Genomic DNA, 22,136 nt, shown 5'->3' on the forward strand with positions numbered 1-22,136 from the left:
GTCGTTACCTACTAATAGTACTTATTATACTCAGCAACAGCCGCGACAAATGTTGCCAGCACATTCGTGCACTTTTACACAGCTATTATTGCGTAATCTATGTTTAGTAATGACGATAGCAGTTCAGCAATCTTGCAGACTTGCTCCAATCAAGGTTCCGAGTAAGCCCATTGGCGTAGGACTATCGCGACGCAAAAAATAGCTACCAGCCTAAAATTTAGCATACATACGAAGCAGGCAAGACAAACATCAGTATCATTCATATCACTTTCTTCATCCGTGTACTCTTTCTTTTTGTTCTTGTTGCATATATTTCCTAGTTGAGCGTCCGACAGAACAAAGAACCTTCTACACTCTTCCTTATTTTGAATCTCAACTGCATAAGGTGCGAGAACTATAGCATGTGATTTATGGACTTTCGTCTACATTTACTGTGAGCCATATCTGCTAGAATTAGGCACTATAATGTGCGTTGGAACTGCTAGAGATATCATTCAAAAGTGGTAAGTCTTAGCCGTGTTGCTAAACATGAATAATCGGCGTTGACTCCGAAGTCAGTAGAATCGTACAAAGGGCATACGAAGTCTCGATTGCCTGTACTGCCACCTCTTTGCACTGTGAAGAGACAAAGACAGGTTAAAAAGGAAAAGTGACAATTGCTATCACCATTCTGAAAGACTTTGTAGTTTTAAAACATTACATTTAACAAGGCAGTGGCAATGGGAAATATCTTGAAGTGCACCAGAGGACACAATGTTTAGCACCATAAGTTTCTGGAGTGGTACATCTAGCTCGCGAAGGTTGGAGTGTTTGCTTTGACAACGAATGACACTTTTGCCGAAAAATCTGGGATTGAAGACACAAATTCGCACCGTAAACTTCGTTTGTTCGCAATCGCAAAGTCGCGCTTATTGCAAGATGCTGACGTGGAACGATTTTCCACAGGGAGACATCCATCTCCAGGGAGACATCCACATGGAGGAATCCACAGGGAGACATCTGGGCGCTATTTCTCACCGCGATTGCCAAAACCATCGTCGAGACATCTGAGCGTCTATTTCACACCGCAATAGCCAAAACAACTTAGGGGCTGCAGTGAGTGCAGCTTGGTCGGCGCTTAAATTAGCCGCTAGATTGATCACAGTTTGTCTAATTGAACCGGTGATATTCGCGATTAAGGTACGGCTGACATCAGCATGTTGCATTTTATGTGCAAATACCTGCAATGTGCCTCGAGCGGACCACCGCGTGGCTATTTTGAGTGTATTCCCGGGCTTCTTTCACGCTCGGATAGCCACATTTACGTATCATGTATTGAGCAACAGAAATTTGCACCAGGAGTTTTACAGCGAAGCTGTATATAGCTACCCTCCGGCGGCGGTCGATCTCCATCCGTCTATACGCATCGCGTCAATAAGAAAAAATTTTCCTCTCCAGTTTGTTGCGAATGCGCTGTAGATCTCAATATAAGGTAGGTATCTTGGAAAAAAATTATGCTGAAATTGTCCGCTAAAGTGACTCAATAATTACGCCGAGTTCAATTTACTTGTCGTTATTAGTTAGTTCCCAGTGGAGTTGTAAATCTTACAGAAGTCCCGTCTGCTGTCAATACATGGCCGTCTACGGAGGGAGTATGGTTACAGAAAACGGCTGTAACCTTTTTTTTGAAATCAAAAATGGATCTACACAAATTATATGAAAATTAGCCGGAAAGATGACTATAGCACAACTCAGAGTTTCATCTAGTATTCATAATTACGTAGTTCACAGTGAAGTTATATATATTGTGGAATTTCTGTCTGCCATGCGGCGGTACTTGCACTTGTCAGTCCTTCATAAAAGAATACCAATAAATCCCTCCACATACAGGCAATACATGTATTCGTTGTCTTTGTCCTTCTACACCACCACCACCACCACCACCACCACCACCACCACCACCACCACCACCACCACCACCACCACCACCACCACCACCACCACCACCACCACCACCACCACCACCACCACCACCACCAACAACAACAACAACAACAACAACAACAACAACAACAACAACAACAACAACAACAACAACAACAACAACAACAACAACAACAACAACAACAACAACAACAACAACAACAACAACAACAACAACAACAACAACAACAAAAACAACAACAACAACAATAACAACGATGACGATGACGACGACGACGACCACGTCAACAACAACAACAATAACAACGATAACAGTGCCTATATATACATATAGATGCGTCGATTGAGGTAAAACATGCCACAGCTTCGTTGCTTGTCCTTCACACATTTGAAGGGCTGACAAATTTTTTCGTGTTGCTCTACAATTTTCTTATTCACACTCGTCATCTAATCAAAATATTCAAGCAGTTGAATAACGAATTGAAACGTATTATGTAATTAGACAGAATGCAATAAATGATCTGAGTTGGCCCATTAACTTTGAAAGGACTCGTTCGTATACCTTTATATCGCTGGCTTCAGCATTGACTAATCCTTGTGCTCGCTGAGCCCGGCCGTCATGTGTGCGCTAACATTTTGTTCTACTACGAGGCACATTACTACTTTATGTGGATGCATCGAACTCTATCTTTTACTATTCCATTTTTATATTTACGACGGTGATTGGCATTGAATAAATCGCCGCTCCCGTCTCAACATACGGAAGGAAACAAATACCGGGGCATACGCAATTGTGTTAGTTCTCGGATGGTTTGTTTTGCTGGGCTTTAGGTCAGGAGTATTAGTTTTTTATTTTTGTGCGATGAGGCTAGAAATAGCAGTTTATAGCCTGCATATCTGGTACACAATTTCTCGCGATATTATGGGCAAAAGGAATGCATTGGGCCAGGATATTTCGAAACCCGCTGTTCACAGCAGAGACTCTAAATTGCCATCCCTCCGCCTTCATTGTAACGTAGTCTCATTGAGTTTTGTAGACAAACGAGCAGGTCAGGTGTCCCACACTTTGAAGCCAGTGTAGCTGCTCAGCACCTGCCAGAAGCGGAGTGCAATGCACTGCGCTTTGTTCCACAAACAGACGGCCCGGGGGCACGACACGCGCCGGTACGCCACACGTACAGTGATGCTTTCTGCCCATCAAACTTTATCCTGACAAATGCTGGCGAATGCTTGCTTGTAAGTTTTTACATGCTGCGCGGTTTGTGCAATAGGTGCGCTGTCGCCGCATTGCCTTGCAGATGCGCTTTCGTCATCCGTAATGCACGAGGGAAGAAACATCGTTAGCTTACGTCAGGTTTATTTTTCCTCGTACGTATACCAGCTGCTTCCGGTAGTGTGCAGGGCAGCTAGAGAACAAAAGGAAAGACAAAACGTCTCGCCGGAGCGTGTGGCATCCAGGAAGCATTGAGGCTCTCAGTATTTTTTTTTTTTTTATGGGAGCATATATACCGGCTTATACTTTTCAGTCCAAGTAGTTGTAGCCTTATCGGCCGTGTGTGGCTGTCTGCAGTGTTAAATCAAGGTCGGAAAGGTGAGTTAATTGTACATGTCTCCATTTTATTAAAGCTGTGTGAAACTTACCTGCACTTAAAGAATTTGTTTTTTTTAAAGAATTTGGATAGACTAAATGGAAATGTAGTTCATGAGAAAAAAATTAAGCGGATCCCACGCATTGAGAGAATCACTGTTATGCTACTCTTTTCTTCAAATATTAAAGCAAATGTTGCGCCATCCTAAGATGAATAATGTAAATATAAATTAGGATTGGCGCGAAATGCAAGGTTCATACAAATATAACGTTATCTTCGCAAATGCGACGCAATTTGTATTCACATGTAACGCAATTACGCATATGTTTTGATGTAGCTGGGGCATCACTTTGAATGTTACGGAACTGCCTATTAAACTTGTTATCTACAACGCATATTTGTTGCATGCACTGTTGCACTGCTACATTTTTGCACTGTTTCTGTTTTCAACGGCACATAACCACCACCACCGCCACCATATAGTTCCTTCACTTTACGCAACGTCAGAAATGTCAGTGTTTGCTATTGTCGATTAAGCTAATGAAACATGAAGTTTCGGATGTTTTTTCATCACACACTACTGCATTGGGTACCACCCTATGGAGCCTACTATAAAGTGTGCAGGAAACACAGAAACAATTACTACGGCTATTGCACGGGCGTAAAACTGCTACACATACTATTAAAAAAAATTTGACTGAAAAGTAAATAAATAAATAAATAAATAAATAAATAAATAAATAAATAAATAAATAAATAAATAAATAAATAAATAAATAAATAAATAAATAAATAAATAAAACACATCCAGGAATGGTGCAAATGAAGAAAACTGAGTAAAATAGCCGTGGAGTTAGGTATTGTTTTGCTCTTAATGATGTTTGTGCTATTGATTCAACATGACTCTGCATCAATGCGTAAACGCTTCCGCCACATTGCTTTAGTGATGACTGCATTCACACGAGCTCAAATGTGTTCTTCATTTCAGTTATGAAGAAAGCCTCGTTATCATTACTGCTCTTTTACGTTGTCTGTTACGGACTTGGAGACGAGAATTTCGTTGCGGCTAGAATATCGGAGCGCTCCAAGCAGCCGTTGAAGAAAGTGTTAGAGCTGTTCAATAAAACTGAATCTACGAAAACAAATGTGTAAGTATTGCAGTTTTTATGCTCGTACTGAAACATTACTATCTTCTATTGTGCTGATTAGGCGGTAGATGATGCCGCGGACAAAAACACAGCTCAAACTGGCTCGGACATGACTCGCAGCCCGCCACTCCGTTGTTATCGATATCGGTCACTCGAGATGCCGCGTAATATTAAGAATGGAAAAGGAACGTTAATATTAGGAGATACGGACTCCGTGCTGTACTACCCTAGTGGCTCACATAATTATGCTGATAAAATATATCTAGACAATGCGACCAGCCAGTGTGAAACAGTTGCTGCTAAAGGGGCAAACAAATGCGTTCGCGTTTGTAGTCAGGCATAATATAATGCTCCTATTTTTATTCTTTCCCTTGTCACTTTTCGTCAATGGTTTGAGTAGTGCTCCACCTATACGTTGGAATGGTATTGGCACGTCGTCGGCGTTGAATGGCAACAAAAGCACGAAGTTGAGCCGGCGATACTTTGTGCTCTAGCGACCTTAGTTTCCTTGCCTCTGAAGCTTCCCCAGTTTCGCCGCTTTGGCAGGCTCGGATACACATGGCTATTTAAGACGCAGCACGTGTCTTACGGCGTTCATGCCATTACACGTAACTTCATTCGTTGTTTGTGAATATACTGACAGATATTTTTACCTGTTTCTATCCAGAATAATAGTTACATGGACATCACGCTTGTATTCGCAGGCCACTGTGTTTCGGAGGTACAAAAGCTAATAAAAAACTGTGAAAAAAGGAGGTTAGCATAGTTTTAGGGTGGTAGGCGATAGACGGGAAAGGATAAGCGCTCTGAAATGTTTAGTGCAAGAGCCCAGTTATTTTATCGTTTTAAGCACGACATTCTTCTCCCGCCTACGGTTTGTTTTGTGCGTAAGCGTATGGATGGTTTCGTGTATTGATACGTTTTCTTCAGGCTACATCCGACGGTAAGCCCTCGCATTGTTACGGACATCAACTTGGATGGTCACCGCCTAGCGGAGATATTCGAAGACACGAGCACTGGCGAATTCATCAGCTGCAATCTCGTCGGTAACAAGTGAGTCCCGGTGAAAGCGCAAGCGATTCTTAGGGCTGGAGCAAGAACATGATAATCACGGTCTTCTGATACTTTACTTTGCGCATTTCAATTGAATACGCGAGTAAATTAGGCAATATTTTACATTTAGATCAGCAAATAGTATGAACATTAGCAACCTACAAATGTAAAATATTTGTCACCAGTCAGGAGTTGCTGATAGGAGCCGTCTGATGTATATTGCGCCAAGTTGTATGCACGGCAATCGTACAATGTGAAACCCGTTTATTCTTGATGACCTTTTATAAGCACGACATGAAATAGGTACCAAACAAAAAGGAAAAAAAGACTAAGAAACAGCAGCAGCAACATTGAATAAGAACAGCAGGAAGCTGAGCTTTTAGAACACCATCCTATGAGTGTCACTGTGATAGTGGTCTTAGTGTTTTCTTATTAGTTAGTTTTTTTTCTTTTTTACAACAGGAGACTGATAGAGAGCATATTAAAGTCGATCCCGTCAGAGCTGGTCACCGACGTATCAGTGGAAGAAATGGATCAGTTCATCGACAAATGTGCGGACAAAGATACAACGCAAGAACGGTCTTCTTTTTCAGAGAGTCTGGGCGATGCATTTCGAAGCCTCGTCATATTCCCAGGTAGGCAAGGCTTGGGTAAACAACCTCTACTGCTGAATAACAAGTCCGCATACGTAAAACAAGACATTAAGGTTAACTTTTGTCTGGCTCATGTGGCGCTTCAGGGCATGCAACTCTTTTGTTAACGTGATGGATATTTGTTTCATGTTAAGCGCCTTTATTGCCTTGTTTAGGAGACTGTAATTGGTTTACCTAGAGTCTTTGATAGGAAAGAACGCTTGGAGTGGTCGTATATCCAAGGCCACGCATTCCGATATGCAAACTAGTTTTAAAGTGTACGGAACCCTCAATCATTTCAGAACACACCATTGCAACTGTCGCTTACATTTGATAAAATTTTTGAAAACCGTGGTATTAGCGCAATGAGTAAAAAGAAGAGAGAGAGAGAGAGAGAGAGAGCAAATGATAAAGGAAAGGTAGGGAGGTTAACCAGGACTGAGCCCGGTTGGCTACCCTGCACTGGCGAAAGGGAAAAGGGGACGGAGAGATTAAAAGGAGAAGAGAAAGTCTACTGGGGATATCATTCGGTCACTCAGTCCGCATCACATACGCTGACTCAATCCAGTTGCTTTCGAATATCGCAGCAGCGCTTTTGTGGTCTTTTGTAGCTGCGATATGCGAAGCCATGGTCCAAAGATCTTGTCCAAGGTGGACGCCAAAGTCGATCACGAACCTCCAAAGCATCTGCAGAGCGCCAGCCACGTACATTACCACCCACTCTTCCGCCCAGGCCAAACGCAGTCAGCTCAAAGGACAAAGGTGCAATGAACAGCCCGGCAGTTGACGCTTGGCCTGCACTCCCGAGGCTACAGGCTCCTGCTGAGCGAAATCCGACTACTACAGCAAGGGACACTTCGACTGTTCCTGATAAACTGACAGAGCAAGATCAACAAATCGTTGTCATGATCAGCTCTCTGGTGAGTGCCACTCGTGTTCTTCTGCACAAGCTACAGACACCAACAGCTCGCAGTGCGTTGCAAGTGCTGGATGCCATCAATCCGGTTCTAGCGAGCCTTGAGAAGTCCAGTGCTTGAGAACTTCTACAGCAGAACCATGGCTCATCGACAGCAACAGTGATCGTTTCGGAATGGTGTCGGAAGTGCCTCCATATTCCAATGGAATGCGAGAGGCCTGAGGTCACACATTTCGGATTTTCGACAGTTCGTGTTTGACTTCCACTTTCCCTCCTATACTGGTGATCTGTGAACCGAACTTATTAGCATCCTTAAGACTATCAGGATATGAACCTTTTGTTTCAACCACGTGGGTCCGTAGTAGTAAGGTTCAGGTTTACATTCGCAAGGACCTGACGTATTTTTCGCAATCAGTAGCGCCACACGATGGTAACCAACATGTCTGTGTTAGTGTGAAAAAGAAGAGGCTCTCTTTTACTATTATTGGCGTCTACCTACCCCACCAAGTCAGTTTGACAGCAAAAGACTAGAGATATTATGGCTGCTACTCCCGGTCCTTGGATAATAACAGGGGACTTCAACGCTAACCACCATATATGGGGAAGCTCCAGGATAAATTCGAGGGGCAAGTCACTAATATCCTTTGCATCAGGCCACAACCTGTGTCTTCTAAATGACAGAAGTTCGACATTTATGCGGGGAACAGCGCACAGCAGCTGCCTTGACTTTACTTTGGTGTCACGTTGCCTGACTTCGAGCGTGCAGTGGTTCACTGATATTGAAACCCATGGAAGTGATCATATACCGACCTATGTGAGAATCGATGGTCTAGACGCCGCATTACCGGATGTATCTCGCCAAATCGACTGGTCAGTCTTTCAAGACCGAGTAGAAGACACCTGCAAGAAAAATATCTCACGCAGATAGAAGACATAATTGCAGACGCAATGCAAGATTGCACGCGTTGCTTCACACATTCGTCAAAGCGTACAGAGAATGACATTGAATTGGAAAGGCTTCGTCAAATACGTCACCTTGCTGAAAGAAAGTAGAGGCGCACAGAGTCAATTCTTGACCTCAGAGAAGCTCGGCGCATGCAAAAGAAGATAAAACGCCGAATGAGTAAGCTAGGGGATCAAAGATGGAAATGCTTTTGTGAGTCACTAGACCCCCGCAAGCCATTGTCCCGTGTGTGGCGTACCCTACGGGGTGTTTGCTCAAGTCCCCAGCAACGACATCCTTTTAACGCCCTTGCTCTCTATCAAAACCGCCCTGAGATAAACATTGCAGAGGAATTTTGCGCGAAAATAGCCGGCGGCACAGTTTTAGTCCCTGACATGGTTTAAGCGACATCTCCCGGTCCACGAGATACAAGTATGGAGGCTCCATTCTCTATGGAAGAGTTGGAAGCTGCTATGGCACTCCGTAGGTGTTCGTCTTCACCAGGGCTCGATGACATAACATATACTGCTTTGCGCCACCTTGGCCGAGAAGCACGAGGAGAACTCCTCAGTCTTTTTAATAGTTCATGGCAAGATGGTGTCGTCCCTCAGGAATGGAAACGCAACCGCCTGGTACCGCTACTAAAAGCAGGAAAGTCACCGCTCGAACTGGCAACGTATCGACCTATAGCACTTGCCAGCTGCGTCGGGGAGCTCATGGAACGCATGATCCTCATGCGTCTCGAATGGCTAGAACACCACACAATTTAACCTGATTCTATGGCAGGATTTCGACGAGGCCGCTCATCAATTGAGTGTCATCGATCTAGTGTCGTCTGTAGAACAGCAAAAGTCTTGGAAACGATTATCAGTAGCGCTCTTTCTGGACGTGAAAGGCGCTTACGACAACGTTTCCCATCAACCCATTCTAGACGCACTTTTGACAATGGAACTAGGAGGGCGAGTATATCGATGGATCAGAAACTACTTCCTTGTACGTACGTACGGAAGATGGTCCGACTACCGACCACTACATATGCCGAGGAGTTCCCCAAGGTGGTGTTCTAAGCCCTATTCTTTTCGACCTCACGCTTCTTGGGTTGGCCGAATCTCTATCGGAAACAGTGAGTGTCTCAATCTACGCCGACAACATCTGCATCTGGTCATCAGTGGTCACTCGCCTGCAGGTTCACGCAAGGCTACAGAAAGCAGCAACACAGGTATCTCACTATCTTCACACACAAATCCTTACCATCTCAACAGAAAAATATGCGTCAGTTGCTTTCACACGAAAAGCGATGTCTCGTTATCCAGTATGCATGAATGGCGAGCCTTCCTCCTACAAGAGAAATCATCGGTTTTTGGGTGTCATTGTGGATCGGCATCTATCTTGGAGCCCTCCCGTTGCCCACTTGAAGACGAAGCTCACGTCTATTGTTCATGTCTTCAAGCTCATCGTCGGGAAAACATGGGGATCGTCAGTGGGCTCCATGCTACAGTTATATCGAGCACTTTTTATCGGATTGCTACGTTATGTGCTCCCGTGCTTGCTAAAACATGCAAGTCAAATCTTCGAGAACTTCAGAGCGTGCAAGCACAGGCACTACGTGTTTGCCTAGGCCTTCCGCGGAGCGCCTCAGCAGCAGGGACCATTAAAATGGTTCAAGACCATCCGATCATGACTTACATTCGCACCGACACGCATAGGGCCCATGTTCGTCATGTTTCACATATGCAATCAAGCTCTCTTGCCTGCCTGCCAGAACGACGACCACAGGCGTACTTCTCCAACGAGGTCAGCATCTATCGTGCCTGTCTACCACACACTCTCAGCACGTTCAACCTCTGCTTTGTGTTGTTTAAAACAACCCCAAATGCGTCCCATTCTTTTAGGGCTAAGAAAGAAGACCGACCTGCATGCCTTGGCCCTGAAGCAAGCAGCTCGGGATTGTTTGAACACTTTCTACTTTGACCGAGTCCACTTATATATGAATGGCTCTTCCAGTCACACCAGCTCCACCAGTAAAAAGAAAGTGCATCATGCAGAAGCACGTATCTTGCAGGGTGAGAGATAAACAAAAAACAAGATACCTAATTTTGCTCTGACAAGACTCGTAGCTTTTCGGGAGTTAAAGTGCGAGAAAATACATGCTAAGTGAAGATACACGCTGGGTAGGCGCATTGTTTCTCAATTTCGTCCCTGTATTGCAGCACAAAGGATGCCTTGTCCGCTGCTCTAAAGTGCAGCAAATCTGTTATACTGAAATCTTCGAGTGAAAGGGCTACGGAAACTGTCCCTAGCTCATGTACAAACATTTACCGCATTACTGACGGGCGAACCGTGCTTCAAAACTAATTCCGCCGAGAAATAGGAGCGAATAAGTTTTGGATCCATCCAACCCGTTTCTATGACGGAGGATACGTGCGGAAGATGGCTCGGCACTTCGTCAAAAGAGAGCTGGGAATCGTATGGCCTGTCTGCTGTTCCTAATATTCCTACCAGAACTTGAGGAACTGCGCGTATTTTGCGCTGGACAATTTGCAGAAAATCTTGCGTTGAATATCGCCTTATTTTTCCTTTTAACCACCAACGAAACCAATGTGGCTCCCCGAGTAACACAGTTGCTTTCTGGCAATCCAGTACGAATCGAAATCTTTCATTCGTTTGCGCAAATACTCATCCTAGACGGCTGCCCATTATCGTGAGCAGGTGACAGTTTGCCTCTGTGATCTGCGACCGCATCCGTTAACTTCGAATACGTGTCTATGTACTTTGTTTTACAAACGTAAGACCTAATTCTAGAATTTCAACGGAGTGTTTCATTATTTCACATATGGAGTCAAGGAAATCGGCGCTTTTCTTTCGCAGTAATCTTTTCATGCCCAGCAGAGTACCTTGCAGGGGTGTCATACGGCGCTCACATTAATTCATCAGAAGTAATGACATTGAAGTTCCTTGAGAAAGTGTTTCGGGAAGGTATGAGTAACATAATTGAGTATATTACTGGTGGCTCTGAGTGGGTCTGCCCCGGTCTCACAGAGTGGCATGACCAGTTTATGTATCTGCGAGGACACACTGAAGGATTGTTTCACTCCACTGCATGGGCACTTTTAAGGCATGTTATTGGATGGCGCACCAATATTTCTTCTACTTATAGTCATTTTGGATAGTCACCATCGGTTTTACAACATTTTATTGAAAATATAATTCGTGGTATTGAACTTCCACTGCGCTTCCATTAGAGATTACTTTGACCTGAGAAAGGCAAGATCAATATTCTTTTTCTCTCTCCCCTTTAAGTAGCATGCTGCGATTTGAGATTGTTTCTGCAAAAAGAAGCAGCCTCTCATTAAAATAGTATCTTCACGACCCAGGAACAAAGTGGTGCGGAGCTGGTGACGTGGCAAAAAATTACGATGATTTGGGGTCGGCGAGAGACACCGACAGATGCTGCCGTGAACACGACCATTCTCAAGACAACATACCGGCATTCGAGACTAAGCACAATGTAACAAATTACTTGCCGTATACGATGTGAGTTCATTCGCCGTCATCTTTTTATTTTTTTCGTTGCGGGAATGCGTCACTTTGAAACGATATACGCTTCAAAGCGTGTTCCGGGCTTAGATGCAAGTTGCCTTTCTGACTGTTTTTTGATATTTGATACCAACCACACCCGCGCATTCCCCCGCCGCATGAAAGCTGTTGTGGAGTTCCCCTTAACAACTTCGCTGTAAAACGTAGTGCATTTTGAAAATTTTTTGTCCTGTAAAAACCGAAGAGGCTGTTTAATATTGACACGACTGGGTAATTACGAACTGCACACATGTCCTCTTACCCACCATGGTGGCTTAGGGGCTATGGTGTGGCACTGGTAAGCACAATGCCGCGGGATGAAATCCGGGCTGCGGCGGCCGCATTTCAATGGGGGCGAAATGCAAAAACGATCGTGTATCGTGCATTGGGGGCACGTTACAGATACTCTGGCGGTAAAAATTAAATCGGAGTTCTCCACTGCGGTGTGTCTCATACATAAATCGTTGTTTTTAAAGCGGAAAACCCTACAGTTCTATTCAACCTAATTCAATTAAATTCACACATCTCCTCGACATCTGTCGTTGGTGTAGGAATTGTCACTCAGTGATAGCACCAGAATATACTTTCTGCTTCTTTGTCAGCCAAAGCATGCTCTGAAGTAAAACGGTTTCTCAATTTAGGCATGTTCGCTATGGAGGATAAGACACATACTGGCGTACTAACTACATTCGAGCTTTCGCCGCCAGAGACCCGAAGACAACTCAGGGACATGATGCTTTCCAAGTCGATTCTTATTACTGACTTACGAACTTGAAACGCCAACTTTTGATTTGTTTAATTTACCCTGTAAGACTTGTAAGCCAGCAGTTTCATAAACGCGCAGAAAGTAATCGTCTGCTCAAATTCCTCGCCGTAGAAACCGCTTTCCACATTCTAAAGGCTGAGGCAGTGGTGCAACATCGCATGATACTTTGGTGTGGTGATGGTTTTGCACGTCACCTGGTGGAACTTCAAACGCGCATAACAAGTGCTTTACTTCTTTTGGGACGATTCAATGGTATAGGGGCCATTAGTGTTGATTCTGTTTAAATGTGGCGGCAAAAATATAACCAAACCACTTTCATACAGTTCCAAATGAATGTGACTTCATAATCCCAGAAAATAAGCTACTTCAATAAAGTCTGAGCTAAATTTAAAGAAGCTTTGATGACGAGTTTTAGGAGGCTAGACAGTCGTGAACACAGTCGTGACAGTCTCGAAAAAGGCTGTACTGGGTAGCACAGGCGACTTGGGCTTCTAAGATGGAAAGATCTTCTGAACAGAGCATTAGATATACGAAAACATGTGATAAAATAACAGGCAAGATTAATCGAATGTTATGTGCCTGTGGCGCTTATGAATCCTCGTCCTTGAGGTAGACGCATATGGTGCTTTGCATTTGAGTTAGGCCTTATGATACCTGCAATGACGAAAAAAAAACCATTCCCCTTTCAAGCTACATTGTTAGGCTGAATGTTGTGATTTTATTATGAAAATTAGGTTGAGGTACGCACTCAAGGATATTCCTGAATCAAGTTGACTTCTCTTTTACGAATTGTTGTCGTTACTATTTCAGGACAGGCTGCGTTTACGACAGGAAGTTCTTCAACTGTCTACAAAACGTGAGCAGCCTCCCTTCCGTGACTGTGGGAGTCCTGTTTTTCGACGTACTGCAAACGAAGTGCTTCGAATATGGCTATCCCACTGAGTGCACAAAGTACAACTAGTAAGACTCTTCGGTACTTGATTTATGGCACTGCCTTCTGCATTCATGCTGACTGAAGTACTTTTTTTCTTGCTCACAGCTGCATTCAGGCGTTAGCAGCAATGAAAAAACCTTTTTTGTATGACGTCGTAGATAACCTAACACTTTGCACGTTGGTTTGAATAGAGTGCTAGCAGCGCACGCGTTCAGAAAGAGGTGCAAGCAATAGAAGTGGCGAGTATCACGGACATTGCTTGTGTGTCGAGTGAAAAAACTGGACAAAACTGCAATGTAGGTAAATGAGAGAGAGCATGCTGCGTCGGAAACGGATTTATATAGGAGTTTCGAGTATTATTGCTATGAAATGCAAAGGCAGATTATATTAAGCTGCGTTAAGGTAATAAGCGATATTGGGATGTAATAGTTTTAGTGTACTAGATAAGCAATATATTGTAATTAAATAAATGATTGAGGACCTTAGCAGAGAGAGTATAAGAGTGGGGTTGAAGATTAATATGCAGAAAACAAAGATAACGTTCAATAGCCGGGCAAGAGAACAACAATTCAGGGTCGCCACTCAGCCTCTAGAGTCTGTGAAGGAGTACGTTTACCTAGGTCAATTGCTCACAGGGGACCCTGATCATGAGAAGGAAATTTGAGAAGAATAAAAATGGGTTGGAGCGCATTCAGCAGACATTGTCGGATCCTGACTGGAAGCTTACCATTATCATGAAAAATAAAGGTGCACTATCAATGCATTCTACCAGTGATGACATATAGGACAGAAACTGGGAGACTGACAAAGAAGCTCGAAAAGAAGTTAAGTACCGCGAAAAGAGCGATGGAGCGAATGATATTAGGCGTAACGTTAAGAGAAAAGAAGAGAGCGCGGTGGATCAAAGAAGAAATAGGAGCAGCCGATATTCTAATTGAGATTAAGAGGAAGATATGAAACTGGGCAGGTCATATAATGCGTAGCTTAGATAACCGGTGGACTGTTGGGTGACAGAATGCGTGCCAATAGGAGGAAAACGCAGCCGAGGACGTTAGAAGGCTAGGTGGGGTGATGAAATTAAGAAATTCGCAGGCGCTAGCTGGAATTGGTTGGCTTAGAACAGGGGTAATTGGAGATCGCAGGGAGAGGTCTTCGTCAAGCAGTGGACATAAAATAGGCTGATGATAATATTACGCGGCTAGCTTTCGCAAGAGAAACCCTCTTCTAAGAGAACACAGACGGAGTGAATAAGCGTATAAATCGTTGCCGTTAATGGGCTGCTTCATATGTAATTCTTATCTTGCCTGTTCAACACATATAAAGGCGGGAATGCTATCTTTCGGCAATCGTTAAAGGGATCTAAATCAAGTTTGTTTCATTTGATACTTGTTTCGTTTAGACCTTTGTGTATTTTTCCGTAGTTTAGTGCAAGAAACACTTATTGAAACGTTTATTATTTTTAATTTCTTGCTTCACAAGTGTCGTTGTCTCTACGCGGGCATTGTCTTCAGTGAGGCGCTTTCACAGTTCTCCGACTCTGTTTCACGTAAACACTCCCATAGCTTGTACATGAGCTTTCTGTTATATTGCTCCGTATCCAGTACCTCTTTAGCCATATAACATTGTTTCGTGTTTTTGAAAACCTGTATTTCATATTTTTTTGTCTTTGACTCGCTCTATTCTGTCTATTCTTAATCTCATCTCTGCATCCTGTTCCATTAAGCACGACAAGTACTCAAATTTGGCTAAAGGAGTGCTACCTTATGTTACGTTACGTACGTTATTTTCGGGCCAACGTGGCTTTCTAGAACATAACTGCAAATCACACTATTTATGATAAACAATGTAACACAGCATGGGTGACAAGGCCACACTTGCCAAAGATGGGTCCTGCTGTCGAAGCAGCAACTTTGCCTCCTTCTTACCTTTATATCAACACTGTGCTTCCATCTATGGGCCAATATGGCTTGAAGTAGCATCAAGAAGAAAGTGCATTTCTAATAATGAAGTTGTTCAGTGTGCAGATCTTAGCTAGCGCGTCCAACGTAGTAATACAGTTAAATATAGTAAATGTTCATAATAAAATGCACGCATTATTCTTGAATCTAACTCCCTAACGTCCACAGGTATTGTAGAAATGGGGCTGATAGATTGGTTAAAACAACAAATTTCCCACAATTTAGGTTTAGCGTAAGAATTACTTCGCTTGTTAAGTTGGTATAATTTAACCATAATATAGGTGTGTCTTGCAAGTTTCGTTAGAAATGTAAGATGTTTATATATTCATTTACAAAAGTACCCACTGCGCCTTCGATAGGCATTACAGTGGGAGGGATTACATAGAAGATAAAGGATGCATAATACAGGTAACATAGGATAAAATATACCATGTTCATGTCCATAATATTACATCATGAAGCGACTGTACGAACTTAACGTTTGAAGTTATTTTCGCAATATCACTTCTTAACCGATTTCAGTCTCGAGTTGTCTTGGGGAAGAAGGACTTACTACACACGTTAGTTCTACATGAAGTTTCTTTCACTTTGAGTTCGTGATCCGTTCTCATAGACACGTAGTCGGGCATATGTAAATAGTTCGTGTTATTGATGCCTGTTCTTGAACGAAACATATCAGGGAACAGCTTTCATCTGTGAAATAAACGTCGTTTTTGTAGCATGTTCCACCCAATTTTGTTGGCCTCTGTTAGACTAAAATTTCGTGTGTGATTTATTCATACAAATCATACAGCCTTACTCTGTACTCTCTTCAGTTTGTCTATGTTCGCTCGTGTCCAAGGATCCCAAACCATGCTGGCTTATTCAAGTATTGACAGGCCTCTGGAAAGATAGAGTAGAGCCTTCGCTTTGATTCGGAATTGTTTTGTATTTCTTTTCATAAAACCTAGAACCTTTGATGCTTTGGCAGTGATGTGATCAATGTGACGAGTGTAAGATAAATGAGAGGTCAAATACACTCCCAAATATTGAAGTTCTCACAAAGCCAATAGTATTATACCACTGCACGGTATTATAATTAAAGTAAAATTGTTTGTTTTCTTTTTAGTTAAACACACGGCCAACGTTTTCTTTAGGTTACAGTTCCTATGTCATTATGAACACCAATGTGTGATCCTGCCAGTGCCACGTTGCATTGTTGTACAGTCTCTTGGAATATTGATAACCCTATACAATACGCAGGCATCTGCAAACATGCGCAGAAAAGATTTAATATTATCAGCAGTGTCGTCCCCATAAATAAAGAATGACAGTTTTGTAAAAAACATTTTTCTGCGCTTTAGGCACTCTGTTATTTGCCGAATTCAAGGTTTTTTTGATCGGTGCTGGCATAAATAAAAAAATCAGCCGCCATTGGTAAAAAGTTATTTAATATGGGCGGCATTGTCAGGGTAATAAATGCCTACCTATATTGCATCTTTCATTGATAGGGTGCACAAAAGGTAAGGCGATCTACTGAACACCTCGCTTTGGTTAGCAGCAGGTTGACATTGTATATGAGATTAAACTGTCTCACTCAATGGCCAGGAAAGCCACAGAGCCGCTATATCTGGTTTATAGATTTCTGTCCATTACAGAACTATACTGTGATGTTGCATTTATGTATTTGCTATACCATCAAAATTTCTTGGAGGCAACTTCATTATGGGTGAAGCAGAACAACTAATTGAGCTAATTGGTGATTTTTCATAGTTCCCCCACTTGTTGATGCGTTGATGCGAAAGCATCAAATGGTCCATTCAGCGCAAAAGCCGGCGACTAGCAGCGAAACGGCCCCTAAATTTCCATTGGCTGCGACTCCACGTCACGTACGCGCCTTGACAAAGTAGAGCGGGTGAAAGGGCTTACTCTCCTCTCCCCTCTGGATGCCTTTTCCCCACACCAACAGCTGGTGCGCCAGCTGTGGTGTGAGGGGAGAGAACATCGTCGCAATGCCACGTCACCCTCGCTCTCGTTCTCGGAAGCCGGTGTTATCCGCGCGTTCCTTCGCCGCATGAGCTCACGCCTGCTTTCTAACTTCGCCTCAGTAATCGTAATGAAAATTGATGTAATAAAACACAAGAAATTCGAAAGAAGAAACCTTGGTGGTGGTGAGTCTCGAACCTACAGCCCGACGCTCAGAAGCCCAGTGTTTTATTCACTGGGCTAAACGGTGAGGCCTGTGCACTCTGCTTGATGATAGCCTGCTACTTGGACCGAAACTCCCTTTGTCAAGCTCGGCGTGACTGGACAAGAGTTTCAACGCGCTCGCTTGGCCGCGAGTAGTGTGTAACTCGAAGGACCGCTCAGCAGGGTCGAATTGTACATTAATGATTTCGCATTCGCAACACATGAGTGCTTAGGCGTCATCGGATTTTTACTGTACAAGCGAATGAAAAGAAGAGCACAAATTGCTTTTCTGTGTGTCCGTTTACGGGGATTCCTTTCTTGGTCGGTATTTATTTGGTCCCTTTACATTGGGCCGTACACAATGCAAAAAAGGTGTATTTATTAGGCGTACAATTATTATGCTTTAGCTATGGCACCATAGAATTGAAGAAGAAATGCAACCGAAGCAACTGGCATTGACATTATATTCCTAATGTCTTGAACAATATGCGGCATTAGTTTCACTTTCTAAACTACAAGTATTGAGTCCAGCGTCAGTTTACCCTAGTTCAATAAGGAGAAGAAAGCTCATCTTGTATTTACGTATGAACTACGATAACACTTGGTTCGCATGATTAGCACAATTCTCTCTCTCGTTTCATTTTTAAGCGTGTGCGAAGTGAAAATGAAGCATTAGGTTTGCATTGTACAAGCCTTACACCAAAAATACAAAGAGGGTCCCAAGTGCTTTCTTTGCCTACTTGATATACAGTATGTAACAACACAGTGGTTTATGATTTCACTATTCTTAATTATACTGTTGTTTTATTGCCATACCGAGCATGTGGTTGCCGCCTTTGGTGCTATGGTCTTTGCGAAGTAAATTGCGTTTAGCCGTGATACCCAAGGCTCTTGTAAGTCTCGAAAGTCACATAAACAAATAGGAAAATAATGGTCTCCACCTTCAGTTTAGATTATTTGGTTTCTTTTTCAGCTGGCGTATTCTTTTACTGAAGGATCCCTGTGAAGTTGAAGAGCCTGACACGTCAAAACCTAAGGAGTGGCACATCGAGAGCCCACCAAACTTTTTAGAAACATTCATTGAACAAAAGAAAGCTTAAATACGTACGAAATCTTCGATGTCAGAGGAAACTGAAGCTTAGGGTTCAAGAAAGCTGAAATTGGGTGGGTTATAATTTTATAACAAATTTGACAGCTGTTCAAAGTGTCTAGAATGCGTAACACTGTAAACACTACATCACTGTTTTGACTAAGTACACCTATTCTTTGCCGAGAATCTTTGCTGCGCATGTCCACATAAATGAAATGAAATCAAGTGTTTATTTGACTATTTATTGCTCCAAAATAGAGTGGATGGAGGAAGAAAATCCGCACATAGCAGCTTGAAAGCCCTGTTACGTCCCGCAGGGCAACGGTCGCCAAAGAACAGCTAAGGGGTTACAAGCGTACACGATTTGAAACATTTGAAACACATGTTGAATTTGTCAATAGACTGTGGTAGAACCCACACAGACACTCATGCTAATGCACTATCTAAACATTTTGCTGTGCTCTCTCTACAGTTCATGAGAGTGGCTTTTTGGGTTAGTTGGTACATGGTTATACTAGAAGCATACCACCAAACCAGAGAGTAGAAAAAATCGAGAAGCAGACATAGACAAAGCGACAGGGAGGTGGCTGGACTAATAACTGAACTTCATTCATGAAAACGACGTCCCCCAAGCCCGCCCTGAACATGCGTAAGGCACAACATAACAAAGACACGGTCAAGACATTATCTATAAACGTACACTGATCAAGGAATAAAAGCTCTTTCTTGGTAAGGAACACAGATGGCGCGCTTACACACTTCTCGAGGCCATGTTTATAGATGCGAAAAGCTTCAATCAACTCTCTTTCCTGCTGAGTCTTAGCGTTACCCAAGATTGAAACGTCACTGAAGATAGGATTACAACCACACTCCTTACAATGCAGCGGAAGATTGCCTCCTGTGCCTGTGGGTATTAGATTAGCGCATGTAAGTGTTCTATAACCACTTTTCACCTGTCGTGCCCACAACGTTTTTTGATGAAAAATAAAGGCCTGGAGGCTAAGGGTAATGTAGGCTGCAGGTAACAGCACTCGATAGCGCTACTCTACTGCATAATTTTATGTGTGAGGTAGTGAAATAGTAAAATAGTTGGCACACAACGTTCCTATTCTTTGCAAATGCCTGTTCACCTCGCCACTGTGGCGATCAATGACGCTGTGGTCTGAGGATGGACAACCACAAGACATTGTTTCTTCGAACCAGCCAGAGTTTTTGGTCAGGTCAGGCCATAGGAGATGGAAAATGATGGCGGGGACAGGACCATGACATGTGACGCTTAGGATGGGCAGAGACTGATAACAACTTTGTAACGAAGACGATCGACTTTTCAACTGTATGACGAATTTATTGAAGTTGTTTACGCACCAAACGCTTATATTGCTTCTAATACGGTATGGAAGCTCAATTTCGAGAAATTTAGCTCCTTATGTAACGGCGCCCACCAAATGGAAGCAACAGAAGATGTGAGCGTGAAACCCAGTGTTTTAGTGTAATGCCGAAGGAGAGAACCCACAAGGCAAGGCGGGCACTTATATATATTGCAGTTATCGGCAGTAAGTTTAGCTATGAAACATCAGCGCACAGAATGATTCAAGTAATGCAACACGCAAATTATATGTGGATGGTTGCACTGCGGCTGGTCAGAACATTTTTGCTAGTGGCTGCCGTCATTTGGCTGCTTGTTAGAGCCGATACGTGAACTGATGATCCTATTATGTCGCGTTTCGCATAAATGAGACCCTCGCACCAATCTTTGGCAAACATACAAAGAACAGGCATAGCTCGATGAGTACATATGGAGGTTAAAATATTTTGTGCATGATCTGAAATGAAAGTGGGATGCGAACACAGTAACAAATTTGCTTATTGTTATTCAGGATATTGGCATCAGATCGTACTGCTAAAGCTGACAGAATGAGCTTTGAAAAGGGTTTATTACAGCGACAGCTATCATATAGGCACTCCATGCGCATTCACTTTGTCTGAGCAGTTAGTTATCGTAGTTAGTTTCATTTATTGGCCACGCCCATGTAATGATGTCGACGATAAGACAAACGAAAATTACAAGAAAAAGTACTTGAGGAGTTTTCGAACTGCCCTAGTACCTTTTAAAACATCCCCAGTAACGGCACTGCAAGGATAATGACGAAGAGCGGCGGCCAAATACTGATCAAAGCTGATGATGATAAACTAATTAAGTCATTAGAACTCGTGCAAAATAACTCAGCTTTTTCATCTTGCGTAATTACAACAGAGCTGCAAGTGTGTCTGCCGTGAAAACCAACCCTGCACTTACCCCATTTTCTTCTCGACGTAAAATCTCACGTTTAGTCCTTTTTCATAAATTATACCATCATCCAACAATCGGCAAAGATTTAATTTTTCAGCCACAATACATATCACCTTGAATCGATCACAGTTATAAAGTTGGTCTTCACGAATCATGTCACACTAAAACTTTTTTGGAGTCATTTTTTTCTGCGGTCATCCACGGAATGGAACCATCTTCCTGATGAAGTCGTATCTATTTACGATAACCAAAGATTTCGAGCAGTTCTAGCTAACATTGTCCAATTGAAGTAATTTTTTTGTTATTGCTGTTTGCTATATGGTGGTAACTTAAGTACGTTTGTAGTTACCGCTTCACTATCCTAGTTTGCTACCAATTTATCATGACGTTGTTAACCCAAACTGAAACTGTGTAATAAGCAGCCTTTGTACTTGAACTTTTTAACTGCTTATATTTATTCCTTTTCTGATTTCGTGTGACCCACTCCCTCCTTTAATGTCTTTAACCCTGAGGGTAATAAAGAATAAACATAAAAAAGAATAAGAAAAGCGAAGTAACTCTGCGCGTATTATACAACAAATAAAAGCAGGTGACTTGAGCTTCAGGAGGGGAAAGAGAGAGAGAGAAAGATGCAATGGTATTGCAATGGGACGTGTAACTGAGGCACTAAGACGCAACAATTTCGATCGCCATATGGAGAAGAAATGACGTTGTTCCATTCAGTCCCAGAACAAAGAATAGAAGCGGCACACACTTATGTTTTAATGCGAAAGCATTATATCTCCAATTACGCAAAAAATCCGTCGGCGAGTCAGCATGGCCGAAACATGATACCAAGAATGACCAATGGCGCAAAGGTTAAAAATATGTCATACCATGTTCGGATTGACGTCACATTTCTCAGGGAGGTTCCTGTAAACAAAGTAAATAAACGTCGTTGACAAGAGCATTTGGCAAATTTCGGTCTGGCTAGAATGAAACTCGGGCTTCCGGAGTTCGAGACGAGCACGGTTCCCCGACGCCAAGGTGGCTCCGCGGCTCTCGATTACTAAAAGTGTGCCTAGTGCATGCATCACTGCATACTTGACGGCGTAGTCAATGGGGGGAGGTGGGGGGAGGAGATGGTGCCACGTCATGAGTGTATGAAAT

The 22,136-nt window shown here is 42.9% G+C and overlaps 1 protein-coding gene and 1 long non-coding RNA gene across 4 annotated transcripts in view; one reads left to right on the forward strand and one right to left on the reverse strand.

The window, feature by feature from the left end:
* Window positions 1-22,136, reverse strand: part of LOC135902202 (uncharacterized) — a 46,223-nt gene that overhangs the window by 6,882 nt on the left and 17,205 nt on the right. Inside the window, exons 2-3 of the long non-coding RNA XR_010564439.2 lie at window positions 21,863-21,899; window positions 16,238-16,320 (exon numbers count right to left, since the gene is read on the reverse strand). This is a non-coding gene — a long non-coding RNA (uncharacterized lncRNA). The remainder of the gene's footprint in view (window positions 1-16,237; window positions 16,321-21,862; window positions 21,900-22,136) is intronic.
* LOC135902201 (uncharacterized) overlaps window positions 3,360-22,136 on the forward strand; it is a 92,986-nt gene continuing 74,209 nt past the window's right edge. Inside the window, exons 1-7 of one of the 3 annotated variants that reach the window (XM_070537732.1) lie at window positions 3,361-3,514; window positions 4,501-4,660; window positions 5,591-5,713; window positions 6,176-6,348; window positions 11,579-11,738; window positions 13,357-13,506; window positions 18,581-18,927. In XM_070537732.1, coding sequence (XP_070393833.1) covers window positions 4,503-4,660; window positions 5,591-5,713; window positions 6,176-6,348; window positions 11,579-11,738; window positions 13,357-13,506; window positions 18,581-18,707 — 891 coding nt within the window. In that variant the 5' untranslated portion in view covers window positions 3,361-3,514; window positions 4,501-4,502 and the 3' untranslated portion in view covers window positions 18,708-18,927. Of the gene's footprint in view, window positions 3,515-4,500; window positions 4,661-5,590; window positions 5,714-6,175; window positions 6,349-11,578; window positions 11,739-13,356; window positions 13,507-18,580; window positions 18,928-22,136 lie in introns of those variants that run through there. The other 2 variants (XM_070537734.1, XM_065432178.2) reach the window with 2 other exon arrangements.

This window comes from Dermacentor albipictus, chromosome 4 (genome assembly GCF_038994185.2).
Source record: "Dermacentor albipictus isolate Rhodes 1998 colony chromosome 4, USDA_Dalb.pri_finalv2, whole genome shotgun sequence".
NCBI classification, from domain to species: Eukaryota; Metazoa; Arthropoda; class Arachnida; order Ixodida; family Ixodidae; genus Dermacentor; species Dermacentor albipictus.